A 23511-nucleotide genomic window follows, 5' to 3' on the forward strand; every position below is an offset into this window, starting at 1 on the left:
ATGCAGCAACCATCTTGATCGAGAAGTAGAACTTTACCAAGACCTTGAAGTCTTCAACACTTTCCCCCAGGCCCTAAACCCTACCTCTGCCCCAAAGATCACACTGTCCTGTTTCCTGAAACTATATTCTAGGTTTGCCTGCTGTTGAAGCTCATATAGAGGGAGTCAGACAACACAGTTTCTTTTCTAGCTTCTTTCTCTCAATGTTTTATTTGTGGATGGATCCATTTTGTTGTGTTTAGCAGTGGTTTCTTCATTTTCATAGCTAGCTGGGATGCCATTGTTTGAATATACCACAATTCATTTAACCATTCTATCATGATGAGCATTTGGAATATTCGGCTATTATGCTATGAACTTTCTTGTACATGCCTTTTGGTCCCCGTAGGTATGCGTTTATGTTGGGTATATACCCAGGAGTGGAATTACTGGTTCATAAGGTATATGCACATTTCCTTTTAGTACATACCTTCAAAGAGTTTTCCAGAGTGGTTTAACCAATTTAAACTACTACCTGAAAGATATGTGTTCTAGCCCCCATGTCTTCCTTCTCAGTTGGTGTTGTTACTTTAAGAATTTCTGTTTTCTCTTGCTTAATTTAGCCGTCCCAGAGGGCGTGTAGTGGTGTCTCACTGTGGTTTTAATTTCCACTGATGACTAAGATGGTAAGCACCCTATTAGGTGCTTATTAGCCATTTGGATAGTCTCTTTTGTGAAATGCCTGTTACTGATTTGTAGGAATTCACTGCATATTGTGCACTTTCTTGGTTACATATATTGCAAACATCTTCACTAACTCCTTGGCTTTCCTGTTCACTCAGTTACTGCTTGTAATTTAATTCATCTAATGAGTGTAATTTCACTCATTGACAGAATTGTAATTGTGTGTGTGTATGTGTTTAAATAAATGAAATAGAATATCAAGTGTTTCAAAGTCAGAGTGAGTGCTATTCCTTGACATTCGTATTTAACTGTCGTGCATATTGGGTTGTGATTTAGGAGTCTCAGCATCACCCTCATGTTTGCTGACTGGCTAAAGGGACTCATGACTCAGGAGCAGCTTGCACTCACAGGTAGGATTTATTCCATGGAAAGCATGCAGAGCAAGAACAACAGGCAAAAGGTGTACATCAACCAAAGACTGGAGTGGTCTACACAGGCTTCTGAGTCCTCTGCCATCTGGGGTTGCACAGGATGTGCTTGCTCTCTAGCAGTGAACAACAGGGACAAGTGTGAGACAGCTGGACAGGAAAACCTGCTTGAGTCTCAGAGTCTGGGGTTACATGGCGGGCTGGACATGCAGGCGCATCCTGCCGTGATCAGCCATGGTCACCTAAACTTAGGCATCCGAGAGTGAATGAGGAGCCCATCATCGGTCTTGATATTTGTGCAAAGCAATCCTGACAAGCTGGTGGGGCATGGTCCATTGCTCCAGGGGTACACGCAGAATCATTGATGATTAATATAAAGAACCTTCCAAGGCCATGTTTCTAGGGTTTGGTCAGGACTGATCATGGTTCTGGGCTCCCCTGCAAAGATGCCAGAGAGAGAACCTGCACCTGCTATGTTAACTCCTTCCTCATGGGGAGCTATATAAATGACATTTCTTAGTGAGAAAATCTATTCTCAATACAATATAATACCCCTCAAATCGGAAGCCCACAAATGTGCCCCAAAGAACTTTTATAAAAAAGAGCAGAAGGTTTATACAGTAGAAAGTTTATCTGTTCCTTGATGAAGCAGTTACTCATAAAACTTGCCCAAGGGCTGCTTGATGAAGTACACCTTCATCAACTTCTTTCTTGGGATCTGGATTATAGAATGATCACTCTTTCCTGGGGATCTATTTTATCAATTCTTATTTTCCAAGTTCATCATTTATTTCGTGACGCTCAGATTTATTGATATAGATTGTATATAATATTCTTTCTCTTTCTGGTGTCCTGTTTAATCTCTGGTTCTTTCCTCTTCGTATTTTTATTGTGCTGATTTCATTTTCTTTCTGTTTTTCCACTTAAACGGGCTGCCTAGAAGCATATCAATTTAAACAGGTTTTAGAAAACCCATCTCTGTTTCAAAATAAATGTTATTTTTTCATTTTTTTTATTTATTAGTTACTGCATTTATAGTTGTTAATTCTCCCTTTCGTATTTTTGGGTTTTTTTCCCCTATAAGCAGAATGGCTAAAACTGTTTCATTTTTTTTCTTGTTTGATACTGTGAGTACTGAAGACTGGCTTTTTTTTTTTACTTAATAAAGCGGTGTTATTCATTCTTTCAAAGACCTCTTTGAAGCGTCTTTCCAGCTCCCAGCTTCTCTCCTCCCCACCCACAAGAGTAGATTACTACAGGCAAGTTTATTCAATTTAAACATCCACCCAACTTGGTACCATTTCATTCTCTCTTCTAGGAATTTGAAACTGGAGCTCAAAGATATGACAAAGATTTTTCTTTTATGAATGAAGATCTTGTATCTTCAATCTTCAACACATAGTTAACATCAACTGAGCCCAGATACTGCAGTGCCATTGATTTCACAGTCACCTTGTAGGGAGGAGGTGGGTGAAAATGGAGAGAAAAACTTAAATTAAGAACAGATACCATGGTTTACTTAGCAAAGTATGTGCCAGGCTAGCTTTCTGTTGGAGGCTCAGGGCACTTCCTGCGCACTGTCAAGGAGGGAAATAGACCGATGGGTGAGTGGAGACTGCAGAGTGTAAAAATCCTATAATCTCAATAACCTTGATGGTGCACGGGGGACAGGCTACTGACCCAGATATTTTGGGAGGTGGCCCGGGCTAAACTGTGCTCCTCCCAAATTCATATGTTGAAACCCTAATACCCCATACCTCATAACATCAGCATCTTTTGGAGACAGAGTCTGTAATGAGGTGGTTAAGGTAAAATGAGGCTGTAAGGGTGGGCCCTGATCCAATATGACTCAGAAGAGGGAATCTGGACACACAAAGAGACACCAGGGATACAGGCACCGAGGGAAGACCAGGTGAGGACACTGCAAGAAGGCAGCCGCCTGCAAGCCAAGGAGAGAGGCCTCAGGAGAAACTAACGCTGCTGACACCCTGATCTTAGACCTCTGGTTTGCAGAACTGTGAGGAAATAAATTGCTCTTGTTTATGATTCCCAGGCTGTGATATTTTGTTATGGCTGCCCCAGCTGACTAACACAGGGAAGGGTGGGGCATGGGAAAAGGGTCCAGAAAGGCTCAAGGGAGGAGGCAATACTATCTTAACCCAGAAGGAGTTACAGGAGGACTCCTGTTTTAATATATGCCATACCTGTGAAAACACCTCCACACGCTACATGTCGGAAAGTCAAAGTACTCATACAGAATAAAAATGAACCTATTCTCTAAGAGCTAAAACATCTTGAACTCCAAATCATTACTTGCCTAGTAACCCATTCTTCAACCACATATCTGTAACAGTTCATGTTTATCAAAAACGTTTTCTTCTTTCAGAAGTAAACATAACCCCACACTAAATCCAAATTGATTAAATCATAAGATTTAGTTGCTTCTAGCTCATCTTATGTTTTTCATCTTTGCCTCAATTCTACAGTTTTGAGATTTTTCCCCACGGATTTTGTTTTTTGGTCTGACTGACATTTTTTTTTTGAAGATACCAGTTAATGAGTAAAAACAGAATAAAATATCCAAACAATTGTGTAAACTCTGCTATACAAAGGCAGCAATACTGCTGCTGCTGGCCTTCTGTCTGGGAAAACATGCCACATGCTACTGTCATCCGACCTGAGAGCAGGACTGTGATCTGGTTCGTGTATGGTGACCCGGAGCTGCAAATCTGCGGATACTTCCAGGCTGAGAGTCAGCAAAAGGCGGGTGGGGGCCATAATTCCAAGAAGACGGGAAAAGCAAGTGCAAAGGGGAGTGAAAAGCATTCGCTGTTCAGGCCACAAAAGCAGCTCCTAGCAGGACTTGGTCTGAGCCGGGGCAGGGCGGGTGGTCAGCGCGGAGCACTGAGGTCGGGGACGTGGAGGGGTCGCCAAGTCATGCTCAGGTAAGGAGTCTGCAGTGCAACGGAGGAGGAACGCAACCGGGGCCTGGGGCCGCCTCCCCGCGCGCGGAACGCGGCTCCGGAGCCGCTTTCAGGCTGCAAGCCCGGGTCCGCAATCGGGGCCGCGCGGAGAGCGCACGTGCGGGTGTTCCCTCCGGCCGCAGCCCGTTTCCGGCGCAGCCCTGGGCCCAGGGAGCGGAGGCGAGGACAGGCCTGGGAGGGCGCCTCAAACCAGGGCCCCGCCCGGGCCGCCTGCCGCTCGCTTTCGTTTCCCGGCGGCGCACCCCGCCCGCGCCGAGGTTTCGTTTCCCAGCGCCGAGAGGGGGCGCCGGGCCAGGCCGCGCCCATGGCCTTCGCCCGCCGCCCGCGCGCCCCGCGTCTGCTCGGGCGCCTCTTGGGGCCGCGGCGCGAGGCCTGCGCACGGACCATGGCGTCGCCGCGCTGCTTCGCCCTGGAGCTCCCCGGCTGCACCTTGGCGCACTTCGCCGTGGGCCACGACGCCGCCGCCGCGCCCCTCGAGCCGCGCGCGGCCGCGCTCCTGGGTCCCCCCGGCCGCAGCTACTCGCTGTGCGTGCCGCTGGCGCCCGGCGCGGGCTGCGCGGCGCGGGTGCGGGCGGCCCGGCTGCACCAGCGCCTACGGGACCAGCTGCGCCGCGGCCCCCTCCAGCGGTGCCAGCTGCGCCGGCTGCTGTGCTACTGCCCGGGCGGCGGGGCGGGCGGCGTGCAGCCAGGCTTCCTGCTCCACGATCCCCGCGACAGTCCCGACACCCGGGGCGCGCTGCTGGCGCTGCTGGGCACGTACCGAGAGGCCCCGCGTCCACGCCTGGGCGAGTTCGTGGGCGACCCGCGCCGCCAGGTGTGGCAGTGCCTGTGGGAGCTGCAGGACGGCCACGGGTGGCGGGAGGTGGGCCGCGAGCGCGTCGTGCCCGCCCCGGAGCCCGCCCTGCACCCGGTGGTGCCGGACCTGCCCAGCTCCGGGGTCTTCCCCACCCGGGAGGCCGCCCGCGCCGTTTTGGAGGCGGTAAGAGTTCCGTCCGTTCCCAGCGCACAGGGTGGGTCCCCAGACTAGAGAAGCGGACACAGTGTGCTCTCCCGGGGGCTGGCCTGTCAAGACCTCTGGTGCCGGATCGTTGATTTACTCTCAGTGAAGGCGGCCACTGCGCCAGGCTCTGGTTTAGACCCCAGGGCTCCTTCGCGATTCTTGCCCACCAGGAGCTTGCAGCCTGATGTGGGAAACTGATATAACCACACTGAGCGAGCGGCACGAGGCCTGCTATACACGCAAGCTGGAGATCCTAGAGGAGGAGGAGGAGGAGGAGGAGGGGGAGGAGGCCCCTGGGCGGGGGCGGGCGGAATAATACCATCTTCCACCTCGCAAGTAATTACACCATTCCAGGAGGTTGGTGTGTAGAGAAAAGGAGAAGAGTTTAGGGGTTTAAAATCTTAAACAGTGCCCACCTAACTTGCCAGTTGCTGGACCCAAGTCACTCAGCTACTCTAAGTTTTTTTTTTTTGTCTTTCCTATGTAAGATACCTGTCTTGCTGGGTTGAGACAGTAAACATCTGACACCCAGCACGTGCTCAGTGAATATTGTGGAGTGGTTAAGAGTGCAAGACCAACTCCTCGGGGTTGAATCCAAACTCTGACATTAATTACCTGTGTCACTTTGAGTAAGTTTCTTACACTTTCGTTGCCTCGGTTTCCTGAATCCATAGAGTTATCATGAAGATTGGCCAGGTTAGCACTCCGAATGCACTTAGAATACCGCCCTGCTCAGAGGGAGCACATAAGTAAATGCACGTCCAGGCGCTGGTGCAGAGATGCTGTGAGCGGCGGGGCGGCCTGGCACAGTGAGGACCTGAATCCCCAGGAAGACCCTGCTTTGCGTGCTTGGTGGTGCCGGCGCACGCATCCTCCTGGGCTTGGAGCGGTTAAGAAAGGACAAATGCCGAGGGCTCTCTTTGGAGCCTCCAGTGTGGCTGATTTCCCACATCTGTGACACACCGTGCCAGGCGGGGCCTGTAGTTCCACTGTCGCCGTATGACGCTGCTCTGCAATTCGGCGTCTTTCCCGTCCCTCCTCCTCTGGAGGAAGCTGGTCAGTGAGGGCTGCAGGCTCGGTGATGGTAACAGTTACCGTCTTCTTGAGCCTCCTCTACGTGGCATAAAATAAGAGCATCCAGTCCTTCTCAGGTTCAAAAGTCTCTCAATTCTGGCATGGTGCCAAACGTAACTCACCTTTGTGGCATCAGGCCAGCTTGCTCTGGCAGTTAGATTTGGCTTCTGCAAAAGCCCCGTTGCTTCCCTGCTGATGCAGAGACATTGTTTTACAGTGTACACCCTTCATTCCGGAGGCCCGAGCTGTGCTCGACCTGGTTGATCAGTGCCCGGAACAGGTCCAGAAGGGGAAGTTCCCCGTCATTGCCATCGAAGGACTGGATGCCACAGGTAAGAGAGCATTACCTTCTAGTTATAGGCAATGAGATTAATTGATCACTTGCAGGAATAGACAGGTCCTGACAAACAAAACTTTATCCAGAGTTCGATTCATAAGCCTCATGTGAGCCTCCAGCGTGTGCCAGGTGGGGAGCGGGGCAGGCCTGGAACACAAGGTGAATAAGACTTTCTGGCTAAGACCACAGGAGGGTGAGGGCGCTAAGCCACAGGCGCTCTGGTGAACACAGGAAGGCAGTGAATGCAGCGTCGGGGTAGGAGACAAAAAAGCCACAGTCGTGTTCAGGGATGGCTTGGAAGGGTTGACACCTGGATTGTGTTTTCAGTGGAGATCGGAGCTGGTCAGGTGAGGAAAGTGGAGAGGTTCTCCCAACAGGAGAGACAGCATGGGCGAAGATGCGAGACTCGAGCCAGGGTGGGGGTTCCAGGAACTAAGGGCAGTTCAGAGGCCCCTGTTGGAGCAAATTGTGGGAAAACTGGCAAGTGGAGGGGAGAAGGCTTTGAAATTGCCAAATAGATATGAAAATACAATGGACATGTGTACACTTAGCCCAAAACACAGAAACAGGAGAAGTGTGGCTCCAAGTGCAGCAGCAAATACCGAGGACAAGGTTGATCTTGGGGGATAATTGCATCGTGGGCTTCAGCATGAGGAGCGTCTCCTTCCTGTGTCAGCTACTGAGTGTCCTGAGGAATGAGGAAGAGCTTATAACAGGGATATCCTGCAGGCCTGCTTCCCAGCTCTGAGATGCCAGACTTTCTCATTAATTTATAAACAAGAGGACGATTTTGGCTTTTCGACTAAGTATTCTGATACCAAACAGAGGAATCCTAAGTTCCTAAGGGTGTGCAACTTTTAATAAAGAATCATATTATTTAATCAACTCATTCAGTTGACAGTTTAAAAGAATGCCTTTCACCTTTCTGAGTTAATGTTAACTTTTGGGACTGACTTGGTGGCTGTGCTTAAGATGTGCTATATTTTGTGTATGACCTGCAGGTAAGACCACTGTGACCCAGTCCGTTTCAGAGTCGCTCAAGGCCGTTCTCTTAAAGTCACCACCCTCTTGCATTGGCCAGTGGAGGAAAATCTTTGATGATGAACCAACTATCATTAGAAGAGCATTCTACTCTTTGGGCAATTATATTGTGGCTTCTGAAATAGCTAGAGAATCTACGAAATCTCCTGTGATTGTAGACAGGTGGGTATAAAAATGCCTTGAATTTGGCATTTTCTTCCTCCCATACATGTGTGTGTGCATGTGTGTGTACACGTATATGCAAGTACACTATGTGTTTATTAAGTCAAACTGTAATAGGAATAATGTAGTAATAGGAGTAATGTCTATGGTTTATCACTCACCTATACCATTGCCCATTTTGCTAAGAGCACTACATATACTATACTAATATTGGGAACAATTGCTTGCCTAGGTGGATACTAAAGCTTGTTCCCAATTGACTGATGAGCTACGTAGGTCTGAGAAAGGTTAAGTAGCTGGCCGAAGTGCCTGAGCTAGAAATAGCATAGTGGGGATATCAACGAAGTCTCTGCTTCACAGATCGATGCTTTCAGTGGTTCATTTGTTCACTGGCTTATTCAGCAATCATTTATTGCACATCTACCCTGTGCCAAAGATTGTTTTCACATCAGGGGATTCAGTGGTAAGTGAGCCGGACAGTGCCTGCTTTGATGGAGCAAACACACCATTGAGGGAGAAGGCAATAATCAAGCACATAAACACTTAAGATAATATCAGAGGGTGATGAATACTGTGAAGGGGATAGATCCAGGCAATGAGGTAGACAATGGCTGACCCCCTCCCGGTGTGGTTTAGTAGGGCCAACGTAGGGAGGTACCATTGATCTGAGCTCCTAAACACCAAGATGAGACAGGCGTGAACATTCCCCAGTAACAGCACTATGGCGAGAGGGACCGGGAAGGGCAAAGCACCGAGACAGGAAGGAGTTAATATATTTGAGGACTAGAAGCAGGCCAGTGTGATGAAAACATAGTGGACGAGAGGTACTTTCTGGAAGAATGAAAAGAGAAAGACACAACAGACGAGGAGAGCCCTGGCCGTGGGGAAGGGGGTGGACTTTACTCTGAGTGCAGTGGGGAGCCCTTGGAAGGTTTCAGATAATGGGATGACATAAGCTGAGTTATATTTTTTAAATTCCATACATAAGAAATAGCTTAAAAATGCCACAAAACTGGACATAGGGTATGGCAAGCAAGTCACACCGGTCTTCAAATCTCCAGGACTCGGTGGTAGGGAAGTTACAACCCCCATGAGACCCCATTTTGCTCTCATCAGGTTGGTGAGAACTAATTAAAAGCATCCTCATGTCCAGAGCTGCAGATGATACGGATCCACAGACACTCTCTGTGGGGCTGGTGGGAGTGGATACTGGCTCAGTGCCTTGGAGAGCAGTTCGAGAAGATGTAGCAAAGTGGGAGAGTGCTTCCACCTACTGAGGAAGCACAGAGGTCCTTTCAGTTTTGTTGATATTATTGAAAGGTTTGCAAAACCAAAAGCCCATCAACAGAAGAAAGGGTAAATTAGTACTGGCATATTTATAAAATGGAGCACCATACAGCAATATAAACTAGTACAATGCATCAATGTGCATAAATTACAAAACCATAATTTTGAATGAATAAAATCAGGTTACAGAAAGAGGTTCGGTAGAGTGCACGCAAAATAATATGAACTGCAGAGTGCAAGGGATGACAGGATGCTGAACACCAAATTTATGAGTGCTATCCTCTGGGAAGGAGAGAGAAATGCAGTTGACAAGGAGTTCAAAAGGGCTTCAGTTGCAATTGGATTATTTCTTAATATTACACAAATATTCATTTTATTCTCTCTGCAATTTTACTTACTTTTGGAAAGATAAGCAATTGTATTCATGTCTCAAAATTCTTCAGGAAAGAGCATTAATCATAAACGTTAATTTCAAGGAATTGCAAGAAGTGAACACATCCAAGTATAGCCTGCACCCAGGTCAAGACTTAGAACCTTACCACACCCCATATACCCACCTCCTTCCTCCCAGTCACCACCCATTGTCCCCCGCAGTGGTGCAGTGGTAACCACTGCCCTGACACCCAGCACCATAGTTTAGTTCTGCCTGTTCTTGAACTGCCTACACAGGAAGATGTACCCTGAGTGCTGTTGGCACCTGAGTCCCTTCGTCCTGCCTATGAGCTGCGTCCTGGTTGCCATAAAGATTCTCGCACACATCTTTGGTGCACATATGTATGCAGTGCTGTTGTGCAGACTTCCAGGAGAGGATTTGCAGAGACGTGGGGCTCACGTGTGTTCAGCTTTAGTAGATATTGCAAAGTTTTCTGAAGTGGTTGAAACGACTCCCAGTGCCCTCCTCGCACAGCAGTGTTTGAGAAATCCCTTTGACTCGTATCCTAGTCAACATTAACATTGCCAGTCTTTAACTTTAACCATTCTGGCTTTTCCACGTGTTCCCAGTGGGTAAGTTGGTCGGTTAAAAGCTGGTTTGCCATATATGGAAAGAGAACTTCCAACCCTTTCTTGAAATATCTTTCTCTGCACACTTGTCTATACCTCTGAAATATTCCAAAAAGAGATCATTCTGATGGTATGTGGAGAATAAAGCATGTGGTGCTGGGTGGGGGGCTAGATGAAAACAGCAAAACTTGGTTAGAAGGCTGGTGCTATCTTCTAAGCTATAAAGTCAGTAGGGTTTAGCTTTGGGGATGAAGATAGCTATTTCAAAGTTGGCAAGCTATAAGGAATCCTAGGGAAGGGTAAGAAATTGCATCCTTTTGTGGGACTTCTTTGCCTTTGGGATGTTTCTGCCGTATAGTTAACGTGCCCAGACCTACCATATTTGATAACTTTTGTTTGGTTCAATCTCCTTTATTTCGAGGAGAAAGACTAACCTTTTCCTAATAGAGTGTGACTTCCTGAGGCACACTATTTCCTGAGATGTCCTGAAGCAGCACGGGCTTCTGCATGTCGCGGTCCTTGTCCTCTCCGTCCCTCCGTCTCTGGTTTCCTACTCTGTTAAATGGGATGTCCGTCCTCCCTTCTCTGCCGACCACCGAGACTTGTGATGACTAGTCAATGAGTTGATGCAGGTGGAAGTGCTTTGAAAATGGCAAATTGCTATTAAAATACAAGGTATTATTGTATGAGGTATGCATAATGTGTCAGCAAATTGCATTTGATTTGAACTAATGTGGTTTCCCTGATGGCAGGAATGGAGAATACTCAACAGTGGAGAAAGTCTGAAATTGATGGCCAGAGAGTATGATTATTTAAAATGAGCTGCAGTGTCGTCAGTGTGAGCACTCTGGCTATAGAAAACAGGGCCCTCATTCTTCCTCTCATTGTTCTTTTGTGTCTGTGAATTGTCTGCAATTTTGTTCTTTAAAGAGATATTGTATCACCTTGTCAGATGAGAAGAAAAGAGCAGTTTTTTGTTGTCTGGGTGGGTTTTGTTCATGTTTAACGATTTCAATGAAATCCATTTTAGACAACACCATCATCTAGCTGGAAAAATAAGGGAGACAGAGTAATTTTTGACGGTGCCTGTGGTTGAGGTTGGCAACTTAATCACCCTCATTACTTTAAAAAATCCATTCTTGCTGATGGTTTTTCTACAAGAAAGAAGCCTTTTTAGATTAAGATGATATCAGCCTCTGTATTCATAATTGACTATTTAATTCAGTGAACATGGAGCATGTGCAGAACACAGTGCAAATTGTAGTTGGTTGCCAAGAAAAGGAAAACCTGGACCCTGCATGGATTTATTCAGCTTGGGAGATAAGATGCATCTGATAGAGAAGGGGGAAGTACGAGTCTGTAAGTGATAAGAGTCAGAGAAGTGATACATAGGAATGTTCCCAGGCAGAATTCAAGGAGCTAGCAGCTACAGGGGCCGGAGGTTTTCAGCGCACATGTATGGAGGTGGAAAAGGTCCTTTGCAGTACTGTCTGTATTGTGTTAATGTAATTGGAAATGATGCAGCTTTAGTTACAACCAGTGTCTAATAACAATTAGATATTGTCTCACAATGACAGTGTGATACAGGTTTTTAAAGCACTTGTCTGTTTTTGCAACAGCTATGGAAGGAGAACAAAGCTTGCGTGATTTTCATTTTCCAGACAGGAAAGTTGAGGCTGTATTGGCTGAAATGACTTACTTCTGTCCACAAAGCAAGCAGGTGGCAGAAGGTAAAACAACACACAACTTGGATAGCACTGTGAATTTGTTTTGTAGATGCTACTATGTCCTTTTCACTGTGAAAAGTAAATCAAATCTAAAGCGATTAAGAATTTAGTATTTTAAAATATTGAAGGCAGTAAGTTGAAAATACAGACAAAGGTGGGACCACGGGCACCTCTCCACAATGGGATTTTTATAATTATTTCTTAAATATTTGTTGTAGGTGACAGTCCTTTGATACTGGATCTGGAGTTTAGCATTTAGTCACTTAAAATTGGAATGTGACATGAACAGGGAAAGAGTATCGTAAGTTATGGCAAGTGATAAATAATCCCACTTCCTTCATTCGTGCACCCAGAGAACATTTACTGCATGCCCATTGTGTGCCAGACACTGGCTTCAGGTTTTGGAACACAGAGATGACTCAAAAGGAATTATCCAATGGAGGAGACCGACATCGGCCTTGGAAACAACTTGCTCTCATTTCCAAGGAGAAATTCCTCAGGGAGTCGAGTGTGAGGGGTGCTGAGAGCCCAGAGGAGGAGCCATGAGTGCTGCCTGGGGGCTTCCTCTGAGGGGGACTCCGCTGAGTGAGAACCTCTCTCTGGCTGGGGGAAGAAGTGGGCACAGTTCTGTGAAGGAGGTGCGGGGGTGCACACTGTGAGGGGCGTCCATGTCCTTGTGCGGAGGCTGATGGTTTTCTGGCAGGCAGTGGAAAGCAATTGGGCATTTGAAATAGAGAGCTCATTTGATTTTCTTTTCCTTCCCCCGAAACATTTTTAAAACAGCCATTCAGGAGTGATCCACTTCCCTCAGGGAGGGTTTCCCCAGAGTTGTGTACCTAGGGTGTATTTTGTTTTATCTGACTCCCCACCAGATGCTGATGCACAATTAGATGGCTGGGGAGTTGGGAGACCAGCCCTGGTGGGCTTGTGGTTAAGATGCGGTGCTCTTGCTGCCGAGGCCCGGGTTTCTGTCCCGATCAGGGAACCACTCACCCACCTGTTGGTTGTCATACTGTGGCAGCTGCTGTTGCATGAAAGCTATGCCACCGGTATTTCAAATATACCCCACGGTCACCGTGGTGGACAGGTTTCAGCAGAGCTTCCAGACTAGGAAGAGGACCTGGCCACCCACTTGTGAAAAATTTCGCCGTGAAAACCCTGTGGATAGCAGCAGAGCGTTTTCTGACACAGCGCCAGAAGGTGGGATGGTGCAAAAAGACCTGGCAGGGTTCCACTGTCCTCGGAGTGGCTAACAGTCCAAACCCGCTCCATGGCAATAACGACAACGAGGTGAGACGGACAAAGGCTTCCTCCCCACGGTTCCCAGAACGGAGATTTCACTGGCAAATTCAATTTTAAGACAATGTGGGGACTGAATGGGCCTGCAGATTTTTATTCGGCCAAGACACAACATTAAATACAAATGGACTACAAACAACCCCTCACCCCCTGTCATCTTCCCTTCGTAGAAGAAAGCATACTGCGAGGCTGAAAGGATACGGCCGAGCAATCTCACATAAATGTGCTTTCCATTGAGTAAATGTAGCTGTGAATAGCCCAGTGCTTTCTTATTGATTTTAATTTACTTTTTACATTTTATACATATCTTTAAGATTTTGTTGTATTTGTTTAATTTATGCAATATTAGGGAAACTTTAGCAGAGCCCTCCTTGGTTTAGCATCCTCAGCAGCTGATTTTCAGGAGCTGACTTGACTTCTTCTGCAGACGGAGAACTTACTACTCATTTCCTTCTCAGGTACTGGCACAGCACAGCCTCCTATGCCATAGCCACCGAGGTGAGTGGGGGTCTCCAGCACCTGCCCCCGGCCCATCACCCTATATACCAGTGGCCGAGGGACCTGCTCAAACCCGACCTGGTCCTGCTGCTCACCGTGAGTCCCAAGGAGAGAATGCACAGGATCGAGGGCCGGGGCATGGAGAAGACCAGAGAGGAAGCTGAACTGGAGACCGACAATATATTTCGTCAAAAGTAGGTGTCCTGATGCAGTGTGGGTGGCAGGGGTCCCTGGCCGTGATGGCAAGCGAGGAGCAGCACTAACTTTAGGAATGCGGAGGAAATGACGTTCCCATTTTTCAAGCCCAAGAGGCAACATCCTCCACATTAGTTCAGCTGCTTCCCATGGGGTGGTTGCCATGGGGCCTCAGTGTTGTTGTTTTAAAGCCCTGGGATAGCTGACTGGGGAGCCGACTTTCCAGTCCTGGCTGTGCCAGCAACAGTGTGGACCTGAGAAAGACAATGCGCGTTTCTGGGTCTCGGTTTCCCCAGTTGAACTATACTGGGCGCAGAGCGCTGTCTGGTGGACTCCTGGTGACTTTGACCTGTCAGGTACTTCTGTCCTTTTCCTCCTCATGCTCTGTAATCTTGGAAAGGACAACAGGAGTCATATTTTACAGTTTACAAAACTGAGGCTGAAAGAGTTAAGGGATTCGTCTAAATTTGTGTAGATACTAAGGGGTAAAACTGGGATTAAAATCAAGATCTGTCTGATTTTAAGGCAGTGCTTTCATTTGCATTGGAAAGCTCTGAACACAATAGCAGGAGAGTCTGGGCCATCTTACTGCTTCATGGCTGACTATGAGTCAGTTCTCTAGGACTGGTCTGAAAAGCCGAAACAGAAGACTTTATATCATATAAATAAATAACAGCTCTGCAGTGTACAAAGAAACCATGTCAAGCAATTTACTTGTATTAATTCACTTAGGCCCCATGACAAACCTGGAAGGAAGGCATTATTTCAGTCTTCATTTTGCAGCTGAGAAAGCCGAGGCACAGGGGGGAAAAGAATTTGAGCAATTCGCTTAGCCAGTCAGTGGTAAAGCAGAGCTGTGGAGCAGCCCATCTCAACTAGGCGCCTGCTGCCACCTCGGTGCCCAGGTGCTCCCGTGACACAGTCAGCACCAGTCATTCCAATCCATCAAGGCTGGTAGCACAACGGGAGACGTGGAATTTGGGTGAAATATTAGAAGACTCTCAAGTGAAATCAACGTATACACTGAGGACCTCTGGCTAGTCTGAAACCCTTCAGGGCACAGATTGTGGAGAAATTTACCATTGGGCAAATTACTTAATCTCTTTGAGCCTCTGGCTACTTTCCCTGCAAAATGAGGATGACAGTGGTTTCTATCCTAAGGTTGCTCTGAGTTTGAAATGAGAAGAACTGTGCAGAATGCTAATGCTTGGCAGATAATATGTATTCAATAAATGCTAGCCGTTAAACATTATTATTAATGTATCATTTATTAAACAAAATGTATCAAATGTTTCCTGTGGGCAAAGGTAGTTGCCAGGGGGAGCAGCGAGATCACCCAGCTGGGAACTGGCTTCAAGCTGTTGATGTTCTGGTGGGAAACGAACCTTTGCATGCAGAGCTGTGTTGAAAAGCAGGCCAACTCTTTTCCTTCTGCCTGTCCCCAGGGTGGAAGAGTCCTACCAGCGGATGCAGAACCCTGGCTGCCATGTGGTTGATGCCAGCCCCTCCAGAGAAAAGGTCCTCCAGATGGTTTTAAGCCTAATCCAAAATAATTGTAATTAATTGTGGTTACTCCAGGCCAGGTGAGGCATTTTACTAGCTTTGATGTTGTTTGATACATTTAAGCCCACAACTGGTTATGCAGTTTTCTTCGATTTCTGTTGCATAAGCAGAAAATTGGAGACCGGATATTTCAGTTCTTCCTGAACCACGTACTGTCTTCTGACCCTTGGACCCGTCAAGGTTGAGACTGGTCACATTCCAGTGAGAGACCAGAGATGGCTCTCTGTCTAGAATAACCAACATTTTCTTGGGACGTATTTTTGGCTACCTCCCTACCAAATCCCTCCAAGGTTTGTTCCGTCCAGATGCACGAGGTAAACAGGAGCAACTGGGAAGATCTTCCACATCAACAGAAGCCCCTGAAGCCTCTCCCATGCCTGCGCCTGGCTCCCTGATGAGACCTTGATGTGGCCAGAGTCGACTTCTTCCCATTCTGGCCACGTTCCATCATCGTGAGCTCAGCTGCAAATCCTAGAGCCAAGCCATCCCACAGAACATGTACCTGTGTCCTGGCTGTCCAAAGACACTCCCAGGGAGCTGTCTTGTGGGTAGGGGTCACTTACAAGGAAGGCATCTGATTTGTGTCTGAGACTTACAACCCCCGAGGTGGTCCTCTCAGTTACCACTTCAGAGTCAAAGAGAGAGAGAGCCAATCCAAGATGCTCTAAATAAAAATGTACCAACCTTCTTTGAATTATATTCTGCTTATTTATATTGCTTTTCTTTCCTCTGCAAACATGGCTTTGGATGAAATGAGTGTTGTGCACCGAACTAGATGCATTAAACGTAGCCAACCCAGCAATGTATTTATATTGATGTTTACATCATGTTTCTCCTCAGTGTAGGGGCTATGCTTCACTAATTAAAATTGAAGCCAGACGCTAAATGCATTGCTTGTTGTGTATTTTCATTACACGGATTTAATTTATCTTACTGAATTAACACAGAGGATCCTGGAATGGAATTTCTTAGTAAATTCTCTTGCACTTGAATGTCTTAGGATTACACATGAGGTGAGCTTTAAGATCTGTTTGGCTAGAGAACAAATTATCTGAGAGAAAAGGAAACTGAATAGGTGTATGGCTTTGGGTGAGTCATTTCACATCAATAGTCCATGTATCTTGATCCAGAAAGTGATAATAATTCTTTATTTGTCTTAAGGAGTTGGCTGAACCAGATGATTACCTAAAATTCCTTCCAGTTCTAAGGTGGATGAATCTGTAAATTATTCTTGAGACAAGAAGACATTCCCCCAAAATAATTAAATTTAAGGCTTTATAGGATTTATCATATGGAATCTTAAATTATAACAAAGTTTAGTATTAAATATATCATACTATTTTTCAAAAGAACTCAAGGTAATTTATACCACTATGTTTACGTATATAAATATGTAATTGGTTTCAGTTGAAAGTATTTTTTAAAGCTGATAAACAGCATTAGGTTTCTTTAAGATGTGATATCTTAAAAAAGATCTTATTAAATTAATGATCTTATTGGTGTTATTTACTTTAAACGTTTTGAAAAGCTTCTGCTGGCAGCCTAGTTTAGTGCTTTCTCTGTGTACCTTGCAAAGGAATAAACTCGCTGTGACCTTCCCACCTCTGCTGTGGTCCCAAGTGCACAGCGGCTTTTCTGAAGGTCTCCCTCCAGTGCGGCTCTTCTGTGGGAGGGAGTTTTCAGCCAAGGAAGTGGAAAGGTGTGAGCTCGTGGATCAAGTGGAATTTGTGGTCAAAGTGCTTTCGGGAGAAGGGGAGGGCATTTTTATTTTGTTTTAAATGTCGTTTCAAGAAAGTACAATCCCTTCCTCATTGCAGATATTAAAGGATTTTTTTCTAATCCAGTAAGAAATAATTCTTTGTACACGGGGCTCTTTATACACTGATAGGTATATGATGCATGAGTGTGAGAGAAAACAGCGTCACTATCTCTGGTGTGCAGGGGTGGTGGTGAGCCGTCTCAGGACCAGAAACCAATGACAAGGCAGCATTTGCTTGGCTCCGTTTCATTACAAGGTGGGTTTTGTTTCTGTCCCTGTGACAGACCTTCAGTTGTCCCAAATGGTTATTCTCTTCTTCCACAGTAATAGCATTTTTAGCTCAACACAAGGCTGCCGAGAATTGCTAGTACATTTCCAAGGCTCCCTTACAGCTAGAATGGCCAACTGGCCACTTACAGGTTCTTCTCCTAGCCTGTGAGCAGGAGGGACCTATGGGATGTCAAGGGGAGGGCCCCTCTCTTGCCATTTAACACTTCACGCTGGCTGGTGTGCAGGGGTGGTGGAGAGCCATCTCAGGACCAAGAGACGAGGGGCACACTGTAGAGATGGAGAAGCAGCAGGATGAATGGAGACTGCCCTGACTTATGAAAAAGCAGGTCAGGAGTAGAGTGAAAGTGTCTGGTGGTCCATCGTGAGGGGCGTGTCCACCTAGGGAAGCAGCTGTGACGCACACAGAGCTGACGTGCAGAACCTCAATATCCACCTTCTCCATGTTCTTCCCCTCTCAGTGGCACATGTCTGGGGCTTTTTGTTTTGTTTTCTAGACTAGACTCCCCTTTTTTGCTGACTCTTCTTTCTGTGAAATCTCTGTCTTTTAGGAGCAATTGTGTAGTGTCTTAAAAATGTGCAGATGCTGGGATCTTTTTGGAATGTACACCAAGGAAATAATCAGTGATGTACATAAAAATGTTTAACACAGCTGTGCAATATATTTCAAGTCATTGGAATATATTTATGTAGCTGCATAAGGTCTGTTTATATATAATATGTATTGGTTAAATATATTAAGGTAAATCCTTTTGATGGAATGCTAAGCAGAATGCTCACTTCCTAAGGAATAAAGTATCAAAAGTACTTTGCTCTCAGTTACAGCCAGTGATTTAAATTTCAGCCAAAAGTGAAGGTGTAGCTAAAGCCATTTGAGCCATTACGCGACATTGCAGATCCAGAGTGGAAAGTCCACATAGGTCAGAGCAGCCACATGGTAGCGGGTGTGCTGGATCACAAGGGGTTTTCGCCTGCAGTTCTCTTCACATTCAAGCTGTTGTCTGTCTATGAATTTTGAACCCAGGAGTCAGGCATTAAGCTATGCTTCACATGGGCAAATATATCCACTAGCAAATTCATTTTAATCTCCAGGACTTCTGTAAATGCAGCTTCGGTCACATACTTAGATATTTTCCTAGGATGAGCAGGGAGAGGAGAAATGGATACTGGCCTTCTTTTTGTTTTCAGGAAAGTATTTTTTTTCCTCACTTCAAAAGGGTAGTAATTTCATGAAATTCATTCAGCCTACAGCTGCAATCTACAACTGGAAGAAAATGTTGTCATTTTATATTGCCTATAAATAATCTGGTCTTTCTCATGAGCAGCGTAACTGGTTAGCAGAGAAAAAAATATTTGAAGTATTTTAAACTTCATATAATTTGATCTGGAAGAGTCCCTTTAGGTAATGCACACTCTTTTTTAGGGACAACACTCAGCGTCTCAGATTTCTCAGGCTTCAGAAGCCCCCCTGGCCTCTCTCCAGTATGGTGTCTGGGTGTCTGTGGCCATGACTGCCATTTAGGCAAACTTAGGGAAAAGGGAAGATGGGTCTCTAGTCACGTTACCTTCTCTTTATCAGGATGTGGATTGCCCTGCTGGTGCAGACAATTGAAATTTGTATCTTGTAGCCCTTTATGACAAACTCGGCCTCCACTTGGATATCATCAGTGTTTAGATCTCTGTTTTCCGGCCAGCCCCAGCCATAGTTGCCTGCATGGCCAGCTTCAATTTCAAGACCATTGGAGCCTCCTCTCTGGGGGGCCATACATTCCCAGGGCGTATTCAAATGTCCAGGAACTGAGGACAGTCAAGAAGGTTAGCTGTCGGGCCCTCCTTTGCTTAGTCATTCTGCACAGCCTGGTTTATTTTGATGTGACCTTGTTCCAGGTTGGTTCGGAGAAGCTCAAGGTCCCAAATGGAGAGATGAATGCTCTCCACGTCCCCTCCCTGAACTGTTGCTCTAGGTTCTAGGACAAAGCCTGGAGACAGGAAATTGGAGGGCACATGCCTCACCATCTAACCCTTAATTTTTTCCCTTAGGAAGTAAATGGAAACTGCCGTTTGCCTACTGGGTTCTGAATTTCACAGTGATGTGCTTTGGTGTGGGTCTGTTTTCATCCATGTCTGCTGGGCCCGTGGTGGGTCCTTTCATCTGGACACTCATGTCCTTCAATTCTTAGAAATTTTCTTGAATTATTTCCTTGATGAATTCTCATTTTTGTTCTTTTCTCTTTTTCTGTATAGTCTATTATTCTGATGTTGAACATATTAGACTGGTTTTCTAATTTCCTTATCTTTTCTCTCACACATTACCTTTTTATACCTTTACTGCATTTTATAATACTTCAACTTTGTGTTTAAGCTCTTCTATTAAGATTTTCATTTCTACTATCAAGATTCTAAACTTGGAAAGCTTTCTCTTTCTCCCTCTCTTTCTTTCTCTTGTTATCTAAATAGTCTTTTTAAAAAACATTTGTTCTTTTTCTGGATGCAATATCTTCATTTATCTCTCTGAGACTATCAATTATGACTTCATTTACAGTTCTTCTGCAAAGTTTCCATTTCGTCTAAGGTGTTTTTTTTTTTCCTGAGGAAGACTAGCACTGACCTAACATCTGTGCCAGTCTTCCTCTGTTTTGTATATGGGTCACCACCATGGGGATGGCTGATGAGTGCTGTAGGTCTGTGCCTGGGATCCAAACCTGTGAACCTGGGCCACTGAAGCAGACCACGCCAGACTTAACCACTGTGCCACAGGGCCGGCCCCTCTGAGGTGGATTTTTGTTTGTTAGTTTTATTTGCATCTTCCAGCTAACATGCTGTCCTCAGATTCTGGTGATGCTTGGTGGCTCATGTTTGGGGTGGAGACTAAAAACTTTGTACATAGCTTTTGACCTTTTGAGTGAAGCTCTCATCGTCTAGATTATTGCTGTAGACACCTGCTGACCTCTTCATCTATCTGCCATTTGTCCTGTTCACTCTTTAAAGTGTAGATCTTATTACAGTCTTCCTTGTGGAAAATTTCTGAACCCTCCCAGGACCAAGCAGGGTTGTGGCTGGAATGGGCAGCAGGCTGAATTCAGCCAGCACAGCATTATTTGATTTTACTTTTTAACAACAGGTTTCAACACAGTGATTTTTAGACAATTGAATGTGAGTGCCTTTGAAGTCAGAGTCTCTCCAACTGTGTCACAGTCCCCACCACCTCAGTTCCTCTCCAACTGTAAGAGAGAAACGTAGGGGTGTAAGTAGCTCATATCAGGAGCCTGTAGTCCAGATGGAGAGGCGGACGCACGCCCAGATCGCCGCCATCATGCTTCCAGGGCTGGTGGAGATGATTATGACAAATCGGGTGTGGTTTACTTTCCATGGGGGTGTCAAGAAAGGCTTCAGAGAGATGGAATCAGAAGAACCTCACGTAGAATAAGTATAACACGTGTTAAACTGGATGGAAATGATCATTTCCGGCCATGGCACCCTGTCTTGTTGCTCAGTGCTGTGTCACTTGTCTCCTTCAGTCAAACGTGTTGACTTGGTAATTGTCCTAAGTGAACTGATTTTAAGATTCTTGCGGGTATAAACTAAATCCAAAACATCTAATTTGGACCTGTGTATTTCATTTGGAGACTGTACATTGGTCTGAGTCTACTTTGCAGGTTTTCATGGTCAATCTTGAATTTTTTAAAGAAGTAAAATATTTAAGACATTGGTGTGGAAAACCTGTAACCAACTGTGTTTGGTTCTATCCCTGCTTGCGACTTAGTCACGCCAGCTCTTTTTCTCTGTTTCATTCGATCAAGACTTCAATCAATTCCATTTAGAGCAAATACAATATATTTCCACTAGAGGGAGGAGAAGTGCTAATTTTAAACATTTGCGAGGGGGCTGTACTGGTGGCAAGAAAATCATTTTCCTCGTTACACGCAAACTGTGGTCCTCGGAGAAACAACAGTGGTTCCTTTCATTTTTATTTAAATGTCTGCCCTAATGGGAGAACAAAGGACAAAACACGGGACATTTCTAGGTCAAAGTAGCAAATCGTTAAAAGTGGCTAATTTCTTGCTTCTAGAATTCTAAACACAGCCCTGGGGTCAGAAACATTTTCAAAGAAAGACCCTAGAGATCAGAGAACTCCATCTCTTCCTCTAATAGTTGTGGGAAACGAGGCCCACACAAAGACCTTCCTGCTCAGGGTGATATGATTTGTCAGTAGCAGATGCAAGAAACAGAAGTAAGTTTTCCAATTTCTTTCTAGTGCTCTTTACACGGCAACAGACTGCGTCAGCATGTCTGATGTAGTAACTATTATATATACACTCTCACATCTATATATTTGTGTACATACAGAGGTATGCATATATTTTCTTCCCTGTGAGGTTTATGCTTTGAGATCAGGCATTAAGAAACATTCTGGGGCTTTCATGTGTCCTTGTTTATTTGCTCTTAAAACCTCCACACGCTAACTCCCCTCCTTACATGACTCTGGATGCAAATGGCAGTGCTTATGTCCCGTATTGCTAATGGATTCTGCAGGATCCAAGCTCTTGTAATTATAGGCCAATCACCAAAATGCCATTGTTTAGAAAACATACTCTAAACTTTCTGTGAAGTCTCCAGACTTTTTGTTAAGATGCCTGACATTAATGGTTGTTCTTATTTTGCCATAATTGAGGTGTGTCCCATTTCTCTAAAATAATAAGGCATTTGGGGGAGCTATCACTTTGCACTTTGGCTGAACGTGGTCTGTAAGCCGTTCCAAATGTAATGCATTTTGTGTTCATCTTCAAGGTAGGAAAGATTATTCTCTAAGTTTTAATTGAAAAAAAAAATACAACTAAATCTTCTATCTTGAAGTTGTTAAAAAAGAAAAGCCATCGACAAATGTGTTCTTGTTTGAAGCCATAACAGAATATTTCTTTCAACATTTTCCGTAGTCAGAACTTTCATTAAGGAGTTTTCCCTGTGCCTCCAACTATTCTGACGAGGAGCTCTGGTCTGTTTCTACCTTGAGAGACCTCACATCAAAAGTGATAGGTAGGGTTCTGGAACACAGAGATACATTTACAAGGTGAATTGTGGGCAAAACTGTGGTCATGCTTTTTTTTTAGGAAGATTAGCCCTGAGCTAACGTGCTACCAATTCTCCTCTTTTTGCTGAGGAAGACTGGCCCTGAGCTAGCATCTGTGCCCATCTTCCTCTACTTTATATGTGTGATGCCTACCACAGCATGGCTTGCCAAGAGGTGCCATGTCCGCACCCAGGATCCGAACTGGGGAACCCCTGGGCCGCCCAAGCAGAATGTGCGAACTTAACTGCTGCGCCACCAGTTGGCCCTCTGTGGTTATTCTTTAATAAAAAAATTAACTTTTCCTTTTTTATGTGCAAAAATACAAAGTAGTGAATGAAAGAACACCTAGCTGCAAGCAGATGTAGGTACCATTCCCAACTAAGTGGGTATATGAACTTGAGCAATTTGCTCTATTTGCAAATGAAGCAGACCAGGCTGGAAGAGGCTCAAAGCCCCTCCACTCCTAGTGGCCGTGAATTCATAATGGCGTTACAAATGGAATTCACTTCTAGTCCTAAAACCCTTACAATTTTTAACAGGACCAAAACACAGGTTATGTTATTCCTATGCCATTTTGTTACTGTCTCAATAACTCGGGAAAGCATGGTGTTGGTATATAATCTGTTACATAATGCATTGCTTCCCACAAAATCTTTAGGTAAATTAGTCTTTTCTAAAAAAAATTCCCTTTAAATTCCCTAGGGAAATCTAATGTGACTAATGAGTGACTTCTTATCACTCAAGTTCAATCCAGCCCCCGGCCTTCTCCGCAGGAACCCCTTCCTCGTATTTCTGCTGACACTCTGCCACCCCCTGCTCTTTGCTCAGCACCCAACCTGATTCTTAGAAGTCACCTCCTTGTCCATCACACTTCGGGGCTTCATTTAGATTTTTTCATTCAAGTCTCTGTTTAGCGTCACAGGGTCCTAGGACAGGCCTTCCCCATTGCTGGGTCTAAAATACCTTTCATCATTCTGTTCCCTTTAGCTCTAACTCATTATTATCTGTCTCTATCCATGTCTATGTCCATGCCTGTGTCTGCATTGATCAGATCTATATCCATATCCATCACTGTATCTGTGTCCATATCCATAAGTATGCTTATATCCGTGTCCATATCCATATCTATGATATGT

At 45.4% G+C, this 23511-nt stretch overlaps 1 protein-coding gene across 2 annotated transcripts; it reads left to right on the forward strand.

Moving 5' to 3' along the window:
* Window positions 1–4054: 4054 nt before the first annotated feature.
* Window positions 4055–16146, forward strand: CMPK2 (cytidine/uridine monophosphate kinase 2). 2 transcript variants are annotated; one of them, XM_070571765.1, is made up of 6 exons: window positions 4218–5054; window positions 6367–6481; window positions 7488–7689; window positions 13463–13696; window positions 15143–15280; window positions 15371–16146. In XM_070571765.1, exons 1-5 carry the CDS (start codon window positions 4380–4382, stop codon window positions 15258–15260), a joined length of 1344 nt encoding a protein of 447 aa, XP_070427866.1. In that variant the 5' UTR covers window positions 4218–4379; the 3' UTR covers window positions 15261–15280; window positions 15371–16146. The 2 variants fall into 2 exon arrangements, with proteins under 2 accessions (XP_070427867.1, XP_070427866.1); XM_070571766.1 differs by having other exon boundaries at window positions 4055–5054; window positions 15143–16146.
* Window positions 16147–23511: the final 7365 nt, after the last annotated feature.

This window comes from Equus przewalskii, chromosome 14 (genome assembly GCF_037783145.1).
Source record: "Equus przewalskii isolate Varuska chromosome 14, EquPr2, whole genome shotgun sequence".
Taxonomy (NCBI): Eukaryota; Metazoa; Chordata; class Mammalia; order Perissodactyla; family Equidae; genus Equus; species Equus przewalskii.